Source organism: Littorina saxatilis, linkage group LG7 (assembly GCF_037325665.1).
Source record: "Littorina saxatilis isolate snail1 linkage group LG7, US_GU_Lsax_2.0, whole genome shotgun sequence".
NCBI classification, from domain to species: Eukaryota; Metazoa; Mollusca; class Gastropoda; order Littorinimorpha; family Littorinidae; genus Littorina; species Littorina saxatilis.
Genome location: NC_090251.1, coordinates 44,806,634 through 44,816,633, shown reverse-complemented (window position 1 = coordinate 44,816,633; position 10,000 = coordinate 44,806,634). Strand labels below are relative to the sequence as shown.

The 10,000-nt window shown below is 41.1% G+C and overlaps 2 protein-coding genes across 2 annotated transcripts in view; both read left to right on the top strand.

The window, feature by feature from the left end:
* The window catches only part of LOC138971562 (cathepsin L-like peptidase), a 6,975-nt gene extending 3,739 nt beyond the window's left edge, over positions 1-3,236 (top strand). The window contains exons 5-8 of the mRNA XM_070344321.1: positions 51-174; positions 1,334-1,434; positions 2,313-2,587; positions 3,001-3,236. Of these exons, the coding sequence (XP_070200422.1) occupies positions 51-174; positions 1,334-1,434; positions 2,313-2,587; positions 3,001-3,100 (600 nt within the window). The 3' untranslated portion in view covers positions 3,101-3,236. The remainder of the gene's footprint in view (positions 1-50; positions 175-1,333; positions 1,435-2,312; positions 2,588-3,000) is intronic.
* Positions 3,237-5,291: 2,055 nt separating this feature from the next.
* The window catches only part of LOC138971563 (procathepsin L-like), a 7,424-nt gene continuing 2,715 nt past the window's right edge, over positions 5,292-10,000 (top strand). Inside the window, exons 1-5 of the mRNA XM_070344322.1 lie at positions 5,292-5,431; positions 7,534-7,670; positions 8,286-8,391; positions 8,738-8,890; positions 9,847-9,970. Of these exons, the coding sequence (XP_070200423.1) occupies positions 7,534-7,670; positions 8,286-8,391; positions 8,738-8,890; positions 9,847-9,970 (520 nt within the window). The 5' untranslated portion in view covers positions 5,292-5,431. The remainder of the gene's footprint in view (positions 5,432-7,533; positions 7,671-8,285; positions 8,392-8,737; positions 8,891-9,846; positions 9,971-10,000) is intronic.

Below are 10,000 nucleotides of genomic sequence, written 5' to 3'. Positions count from 1 at the left end.
ATGATCCCACAGTTACATGATCAGTAATGACGTCACTGATTACGTCACAGATGCAATGCGGATCATGCTGGGCGTTCTCCACCACGGGATCTCTGGAGGGACAGCACTTCAAGAAGACAGGGAAACTGGTGTCTCTCTCCGAGCAGAACCTCGTCGACTGCTCCAAAAAGGAAGGTATGTACTTGGTTTGCAGATAGACTGTGTTTACTGATTGCCTTGTCAGTTAATTATGAGGTAGGCGAACAAATATACAAACAAGCAAAGGAAAAAAGAAAGAAAGCAAGAAAGAAAGAAAGAAAAAAGAAACAAACAAATAAGCAAAAAAATGAACAAACAAAGAAACAAACACACAAACAAAGAAACAAACAAACAAACAAGGAAACAAACAAACAAACAAACAAACAAATACAAACAAAGAAAACGGATTATGGGTCAGTTTGCCTTTTTGTGGACATTTTATTTTGTATGTGTTGATTGTTCTTTTACTCATTTTTATTATTGTATTGTATTGTATTGTATTGTATTGTATTGTATTGTAATGTAATGTATTGTATTGTGTTGTGTTGTGTTGTGTTGTGTTGTGTTGTATTGTATTGTAATGTATTGCATTGCATTGCATTGTAATGTATTGTTTTGTATTGTAATGTAATGTAATGTAATGTATTGTATTGTATTGTATTGTATTGTATTGTATTGTATTGTATTGTATTGTATTGTGTTTTGCACCACAACATTGCCCGTTCGATTACTGAATAAAGGATCGGTCAGTTACAGTATATACACGTTTTTCCCCCCGCTTTATAAATTTGTTGGTCAATTCAATCATTAATTTTTAAAATACGTTACCGTTAAGAAATCATCAACAAGCTACAAGCTAAAAATTACTTAGAATTTAGCTACTTTGTCTTAAAACAAGAAGAAGAAACCTGGGAAGGGTTACCATACACGTTACCACCAGCACGCATAAATTAATAATTCCGAAATAAATTAAAAGAATGTTTTTTTTTAATGAGTTGTTATCGTGTTAAATGTATTTATAATCTTTCCTTGGAATTACACATTTAAAAAGTTGACAGGTAGGTTTAGACGTCTCAAAGACCATTTTAATTAACAGTGTTTGTTTTTGTAATTGCATATATACAAGTTGCAACCGTGTACGTCTAACGGTCTGTGGCACATGGAAACATGAAGACATTGTTTTATTGTTTTTATGTTTATGGTTGTTGTCATATGTTGTTTGGTTGTTCAAGAGCAGATGAAGCACACTTTTCCATCCATTGTTTAATTGTATGGACACAAAATTATCTTATGTCTTATGTCTTATGTGCCACAGGAAACATGGGTTGTAAAGGCGGTCTGATGGACCAGGCGTTCACCTATATCAAGAAGAACAAGGGTGTCGACACTGAGGAGTCCTACCCCTACACTGGCAAGGTAATATACAACAAGCTGTTATGACTTTTTAAAATTTGAAATTGTTGAATTAAGATCTTATCAACAAAGGGAAGTAAGCGCTTTAAGTGTATACGACATATGAAATGGAGTACGTAAGAGATATTCCTGGCACCTGAGAGAATACCAAGCATCGAAATGAACAAGCGACTTTTTTGTTGTTGAATCAAGAACTAATGCTGCCGTTTTTCTGTTTATTATTGTAGAAACCCTCAAAAGTCTGAAATGTACTCAAAATATGGCAGTGGTTTTTCTTATGTCATTTGAGGACTCTAACCAAAATACTGGCAACATCATGCCAACAATATTTAGTGAGATACATTTTCTGATTTTTGATATAACAGGTAACTTTTCATTCCGAAAGTTGGACGTTGGTTTTTGCCGCTGTTTTAGGATCCTTACTCCAGCGATAATGAGGCATCTTATCTGAATGATCAGTGATACTTCTGGCCCCTAACTGTAGAACCTTGATAGAGTTTGACATGAACAAATGAAGGTGAGCGTTGATTTCTGATGACATGTGTGCGTGTAAATGATATGTGCGACTCATCCTAAAGTTAAGAAAACAAAAATCTTTTTAATGTACTGTGGAACTACCCCCCTTTTTACGACTGATGTTGACACCACGGATGCATTTTACTATACAATGAACCCCCAGTGGATTTTATTTACATAGATATTTTCATGGACATAAACCCGAATGTAATTCCCACTAGTTTCAACCGCTCCGTCTTCCCCGCTTTTTACATGTCTGTCTCCGAATTAAAAAAACCAACCCAACCCCAAACAAAACGTACTTGCTTACTCTGTAAGTTTCGTAAAAAGAAAAAAAATTCAATTAAATTCAATTCTCCTTTCAGGACGGAATTAGATGCCATTTCCGCAGGACGGATGTGGGGGCCACTGATGTGGGTTTCACTGACATTCCCCGTGATGACGAAACGTCTCTGCAGTCTGCCGTGGCCACCGTGGGCCCTGTCTCCATCGCCATCGACGCCTCGAGAACCACCTTCCACTTCTACAAGTCCGGCGTATACTACGACGCCGAGTGTAGCTCCACCCGCCTCGACCACGGCGTGCTTGCTGTCGGCTATGGTACGAGTGAGGGGGACGACTACTGGCTGGTCAAGAACAGGTGAGTGCTGCTGGTTTGTTAGAGTAACACTATGCTGGTTTGTTAGCGTAACACTGTGCTGGTTTGTTAGTGTAACCCTGTGCAGGTTTGTTAGCGTAACACTGTGCTGGTGTGTTAGCGTAAAACTATGAACGAGTGAGGGGGACGACTGCTGGCTGGTCAAGAACAGGCGAGGGAGAGAGTTCTGCTGGTTTGTTAGTGTAACATTGTGCTGGTTTGTTAGCCTAACATTGTGCTGGTTTGTTAAACTAGTGTTTCTTGACAATAGCCGAAGTTCGGAAATAACTCTGTCGGGTTTGTGTGAGCTGTGAAAGAGCAAATACCCTTTATTTTAGTGAGACAAACACAACACATACAGCAAATACAGAAATGAAAAATAATATAATAATAATGTGTTCACTTTCTTGTTTTAGCTGGGGAGCCGAGTGGGGACTGCAGGGCTACATTCAGATGGCTCGCAACAGGGACAACGCGTGCGGTGTCGCCACGCAAGCCAGCTACCCACGGGTGTAAACTTGAATGTCGTTCTGAACGATTCCCCAAACCAAAGAGACTGTGATTTTAGTGTAAGTTGTTATTAAGAGAGGGGTGGTATTTTGTGTCTCGTTGTTTGAGAAGGAAGAATAAAAGGTTTTGAGTAGAAAACAATGATATTCGTTTGTCTCGATGATTTTACTGGGATATGTGTGTGTGTGTGTGTGTGTGTGTGTGTGTGTGTGTGTGTGTGTGTGTGTGTGTGTGTGCGCACGAGTTTGTGTGTGTGTGTGTGTGTGTGTTTGTGTGTTTGTGTGTGTGTGTGTGTGTGTGTGTGTGTGTGTGTGTGGGTGTACGTGTGTGTGCACGAACAACTCTGCACGTGACACTGTGTAAAACAATCTATGAATGCGGAAGCCAAAATAATTCTACAAAAACCAAAAACAAAAGATTCAGTTCAGTCATACGTAAAACAACAACAACAAGAAAAAAGGTACTTTGCAATTTTACTCAACCACTCATTCTTGATCGTCAGTGTTTATTTCTGAAACAACCGCTAAACATTTGTGGTAAAAAAAAAAAAAATCAATTTTAAACATCTGAAGTCCGTGTTTACCTTGCACCTTGTAGTGAAGTTCACGTCTGTAACTCAAAAAAAAAAAAAAACCTGACGAAGGAAAAGAGAAATGCTTGATTAGGCTACACCGTAATCAATATATTACGGTAAAAAAGCCGAAATCTTCCCGGGGGACCCCTTAGAAAAAAAAGTGAAATTTTCTTTTGGTTCAAGTAATGCTGAGAGCAGAAATGACAAACAAAATATGGTTAAACGTGCTAATATCTGAGATACCGACTGAAAATGGAGAATGGGGTAGCAGACTTCGGATGAAATTTCTAAGGTTGTACTGTAGGTTTGTAAACATACGAACAATAAAATAATCACACCTGAAGAATAGTGATATAGGAACAATAAGGAACACAATACACAATTATACTGTACTTTCATCATCATCATCATCATCATCATCATCATCATCATCATCATCATCATCATCATCATCATCATCATCATCATCATCATCATCATCATCATCATCATCATCATCAGTTCCCATTGACTGTGGGAGTCGTTGCGGGAGGGGGGGGGGGGGGGGCATGAAGGCTGAGGAGGAAGAAACCCTTCTCCTGGCTGTTCTATCGGGGGCTGTCGCCACGAGTTCAGGGAAGCCCAGCTGCGTCCATTCCTGTACTTTAATTACTTGTAAATTAAAAAAAACACCTTTGTATCAACTTTTAAATGTGAATTTCAAGCATGAAACACAATCAAAACATGAAATGAAACGTTCAGTACAATGATAATGTTATTCTAAAACTTTGGCAATGTCCATTACACGAAATCTCTACTTCTTGTTCTCATCTTGAACTCGACGGCCAATCAAACTGGCCTTGATGCTGATTGACGTAACCGAAGGGACCGAACCGGTTGCAATAACGCAAGTTTAATGTTTTTCTACGATATTAAACCAGAAATCACAATTCATTATCACTTTCTTAAGGTTTAGAACCCCGGCGTTAGCCCTATCTGATGCTTTCGTTGTTTTTGGCCTTATCGCCCCTTTAACTTCCAGAAAATGTCAATTACATTTTTTGTATCATTTTGACATGTGGTAGACTCAAGCCTTAGCAAGGTTATTTGGCCAAACATTGGAGTTGTGGCTGTGAACGCGTGATTGATTTAGATGTTGTTAAACATCTATTAAACACACATATGCACACCAATCTCAAGTATTTGCGCAGATACTGAGGCATTAAAACAGAAACTAATGCAGAACTATGCCTACCCATGCAGTACTCAATCCTGCATCTACACGCTCACGCACGTACTTATTCGACAACGCTTTTTGATTATCCCGTCTGTCCACTAATAGTATGCATGCTAGTCTGTCTGTCTGTCTGTCTGTCTGTCTGTCTGTCTGTCTGTCTGTCTACCTGCTTGCCTAACGGTCTATGTGTCTACCTGTCTGTTAGTCTTGCTGGCGGGCTGTCTGTCTTTCTGTCTGTCTGTCAGTCTGTCTAACGGCCCACCTGCATGCCTGCTTCTTTTTCTTCCTTGATTATCTAGCTGACAGAACCTATCATACCTGTATGACATGAGATCGGTAACACTCCCCGTGACTGAAAAGGTGAATATCTATGACAGTGCAATCAGACAGCGAGTGGAGATAACACAGGTGTATAAAACACCTACCATTGTTCTTTGCCGGTGCGAATTGACACCCAATACTTCCAAGCTAACTGTTGCTTGCTCAGGGAAAAGATCTGATTACAAACTCGTTTAACCAAGACTGAGGAATTAATTAACATTCAAACGTAAGTTTGACCTTCCAGTTTGTTGACTTTTGTGTTTGTGGAATTAATGAGATGAAGTTTGATATCGTGGGTGATCGGTTTGTTTGATATGTTGCGTGGGTGCTTGATTGTTTGCTTCCTAGATCTTCGTCGTTTCTTCTCTTCTTTCAAAGACACCGTCTTTCTCTGTGTTGGGCAAATCTGCAGTTTTTATCAAGCTAGCACTACTCGTTATAGAATGAATGATGTTTACGGATATTGCTCCACTGAACCACCCCCATCACACCAACCCCATTTTAAGTGTTTTTGATGTTTATTTTCGTGTTTTTTCCCCGTCAAGATTGTATTATTCTAAGAGAGTATGCATTCATTCATTCATTCATTAATTTATTCATTCATTCATTCATTCAATTCATTCTTTCTTTCTTTCTTTCTTTCTTTCTTTCTTTATCGCTGTCAATCGTTCTTTCTGTGGATGGATGGATTGGTGGGTAGTCGAATGCTTTAGTGCGGGAATAGCTTAACCGGAGGACCGACGGATGGGTTTTGTTATTGGGATGTGCATGGATCACATGTCGTCATGCATTCTAACTCCACCTTTTTACCTTTCTTCTTTCTTTGCTTCCTTTCCCCCATCTCTCCTTCCTTCTTTGCTATTCTATATTTTTTCTTTATTATTTTTTTAATTGTATTTATTTGTTCATACCTTTAGATGCTCTGTTTAATCGCGACAACGCTGCTGCTGCACTCGTTGCCCATTCTCTACTTCCCTTTCTCTTATCCTTCCTTCCTTCCTTCCTTCCTTCCTCTTTCTAATGTGGTATCCATTTATATGCCTACTTATACTCATGTCCTCAACTTGAGATGCTCCCTACCTCTCTCCCTGCCTCTCTCCCTACCTCTCTCCCTACCTCTCTCCCTACCTCTCTCCCTGCCTCTCTCCCTACCTCTCTCCCTACCTCTCTCCCTGCCTCGACTCTTTCTCTCCTTCCTTCCTCCTTTCACTTCATTATCCATGTTGTATTAATTCATTTTCATAAATTCAGAAACTACTGGTGCCCTTTGCCCTGGCCGATCCCTCCCTGTCTCCATTCACTCCTTGCTTTCGTTCTTCCCCCCTGGTATTCTTCTTTAATGTCTCCTTTTACTTCACTACATTTATTTATTCATGTTTTTTTTATTCATGTCCATGAATAATTCAGATTCGTTTCTTCGTATTGGCAACGCTTCTTGTAGCCTGTGCGATGACCGCTCATTCCCTGCCTTCTTTCTTTCTTTTCTTTTTTCCTACTTTTTCTTCATTGTCTATCTTGTAATTAGTTATTCACTTTCATGACTTCAGATGCTTCGTTTAATCTTGGCGACGCTTCTTGTAGCCTGTGCGATACCCGCTCCCTACCTGCCTTCTTGCTTTCTTTTCTTTCTTCCTACTTTTTCTTTAATGTCTATCTTGTAATTAGTTATTCATTTCCATGACTTCAGATGCTTCGCTTGACCGTGGCGGCCTCTCTGCCTCTATTCTCTCCTTCCCTTCTACCTCCTTCTGCGTACATTATTGTCTATCTTGTAATTTTTTTCCCCCCGTGACTTCAGATGCTTCGCTTGACCGTGGCGACATTGCTGATGGCATGTGCCCTGGCCGCTCCCTCCCTGCCTCCATGCCCTCCTTCCTTTCTTCATACTTTTACTTTGTTGTCGATTTTGTAAATATTTATTCCTTTCCATGATTTCAGATGCTTGGCTTGGTCGTGGCAAGGCTGCTGGTGGCCTGTGATTTGACCGTTCATTCACTGCTTTATTTTTTTCTTTGCTTTCTTCCTACTTTTTCTTTATTGTCTATTTTGTAATTATTTAATAATTTCCATGACTTCAGATGCTTGGCTTAATGACCGTGGCCTATGCGATGGCCGCTCCCTCCCTGCCTTGTTTCTTTGATTTCTTCCTACTTTTTCTTTATTGTCTATTTTGTAATTATTTAATAATTTCCATGACTTCAGATGCTTGGCTTAATGACCGTGGCCTATGCGATGGCCGCTCCCTCCCTGCCTTGTTTCGTTCTTTGATTTCTTCCTACTTTTACTTTCTTGTCTATTGTAATTAGTCATTCATGTCCATGACTTCAGATGCTTCGCTTGACCGTGGCGACACTGCTGGTGGCCTGTGCCCTAGCCGCTCCCTCCCTGCTGGACCTGGACAGGGAGTGGACCACCTTCAAACACGTCTACAACAGACGCTACAACCAACAGGAAGAGACTGTCAGGTACGTGTTTTCCGTCTTCAGAGGAAGATAGACTACCATGGATAATGTACGTGTACTTGTTCATTTACACATGCACCTTTTGCATGTCTCAAAATGGTGGAAAATGCTCGTCCCTGGAGGCGCATGCCTCAAGACGGTCGAACATGTGCCTATCACATGCCTGTAGATGTTGGAAAATGCGCATTTCTTAAGAGTCTACATAGTGGAAAATGTGCTCTTCACATGTCTCCAAATGTTGGAAGTGCATTTGACATGCCTCCAGATGTTGGAATATGCGCATTTAACATGCCTCTAGATGTTGGAAATGTGCATTTAACATGCCTATAGATGTTGCAAAAGGCGCATTTCACATGCCTCAAGATGTTCAAAATTGCGCATTTCACATGCGTCTGCACACTGGGAAATGTGCTATTCACATGTTTACAGATGTTGGAAGTGCATTTGACATGCATCCTGATGTTGGAACATGTACATTTTACATGTCTTTACATGATGGAACATTTGCTTTTCACCTGCCTCCAGATTTTGGAACAAGTACATTTCGCATGTCTGTTCATGATGGAAGATGCGCACTTCATGTGCCTCCGTATGTTGATGATGTTGTTTGTCTGTCAGGCGCGGGATCTGGGAGAGCAACCTGAGGATGATCCAGCAGCACAACCTGGAGGCTGACCGTGGTCTGCACAGCTACAGCCTGGGCATGAACCACATGGGGGACATGGTCAGTTACACACACACACACACATACAAACACACACACACACACACACACACACACACACACACACACACACACACACACACACACACACACACACACACACACACACGCCTTCTTGACAAAGCCCGAAGTTCTCTTAGCGAAGTTTGTTTACCGAAACGTCGGTGCCAAAGCATCGAGCAGCGAGCTTCATGAAGAAGACTTCGCGAAGTGGACTTCGCCCAATAAATATTAATCTTTACGATGAAATGCCTACATTTTTGTAACACAAATAGGAGTACACGTCACATTTAAAGGATACAAATTAACTAAATTAAAAACACACGGTAGTTTTTTGTCTTTTCAGACGACCAAAGAGATCGTGGAGACTCTGAACGGATACAAGATGTTAGCCAACAGGACAGCTGGCTCCACCTACCTGCCCCCAAGCAACGTGGGTGACCTCCCCGCGGAAGTGGACTGGAGGACAAAGGGTTACGTCACTCCTGTCAAGAACCAGGTTTGGACATTGGACACTGGTCATTTTCAGATGTGCTTCAGTTCTAAACTAAAGCATGTTGGAAAATGATTGAGACGAAGAAGAAAAATGCTGCTTATCACATGGGTACTCTATAGCAGGTCTGCTTTCAGGAAATAATTCAAAATATTATTTGTATAAAGAGAAAACTAACACATCCAGACTACGAGACTATCTAAGGAAATCGGAGGTTTCTGACGTATTTGTTCAGAGTTTCTGTGGCGCATCGTTGCAGTAATTATTACTTGTACAAGCCAATCATCAAGCCAGTCACTCATAATGTTTCTATCACCGAGATCCTTAGTCGATCCTGCGGTAAATATCCCTTTAGTGACATTATTATCGCACCAGGAACGCTGTGGATCACACTGGGCGCCAAAGTAACTTTAGTGACATTGATATTGCACCGGGAACAGCTGTCGATTTTGCTGGGCGTTAAAATCACTTTTAAGTTACATTGCAGCAGAGAAGCTTTGGGTCATGCTGAGCGTTAAAATCCCTCTAGTGACATAGATATTGCAAAATGAATGATGTGGATCGTGCTGGGCGTTCAAATCGCTTTACTGACATTTATATTGGAACAGTAACCCTGTGTTTCATGCTGGGCGTTCAAATCACTTTAGTGACATTGATATTGCAACAGGGAACTTACGGATCATGCTGGGCGTTCAAATCACTTTAGTGACATTGATATTGCAACAGGGAACTTGCGGATCATGCTGGGCGTTCAAATCACTTTAGTGACATTGATATTGCAACAGGGAACTTACGGATCATGCTGGGCGTTCAAATCACTTTAGTGACATTGATATTGCAACAGGGAACTTGCGGATCATGCTGGGCGTTCAAATCACTTTAGTGACATTGATATTGCAACAGGGAACTTACGGATCATGCTGGGCGTTCAAATCACTTTAGTGACATTGATATTGCAACAGGGAACTTGCGGATCATGCTGGGCGTTCTCCGCCACTGGATCTCTGGAGGGACAGCACTTCAAGAAGACAGGACAGCTCGTGTCTCTCTCCGAGCAGAACCTCGTCGACTGCTCCCAAATCGAAGGTTGGTAGTCCTGCACCAGATACATTGTTC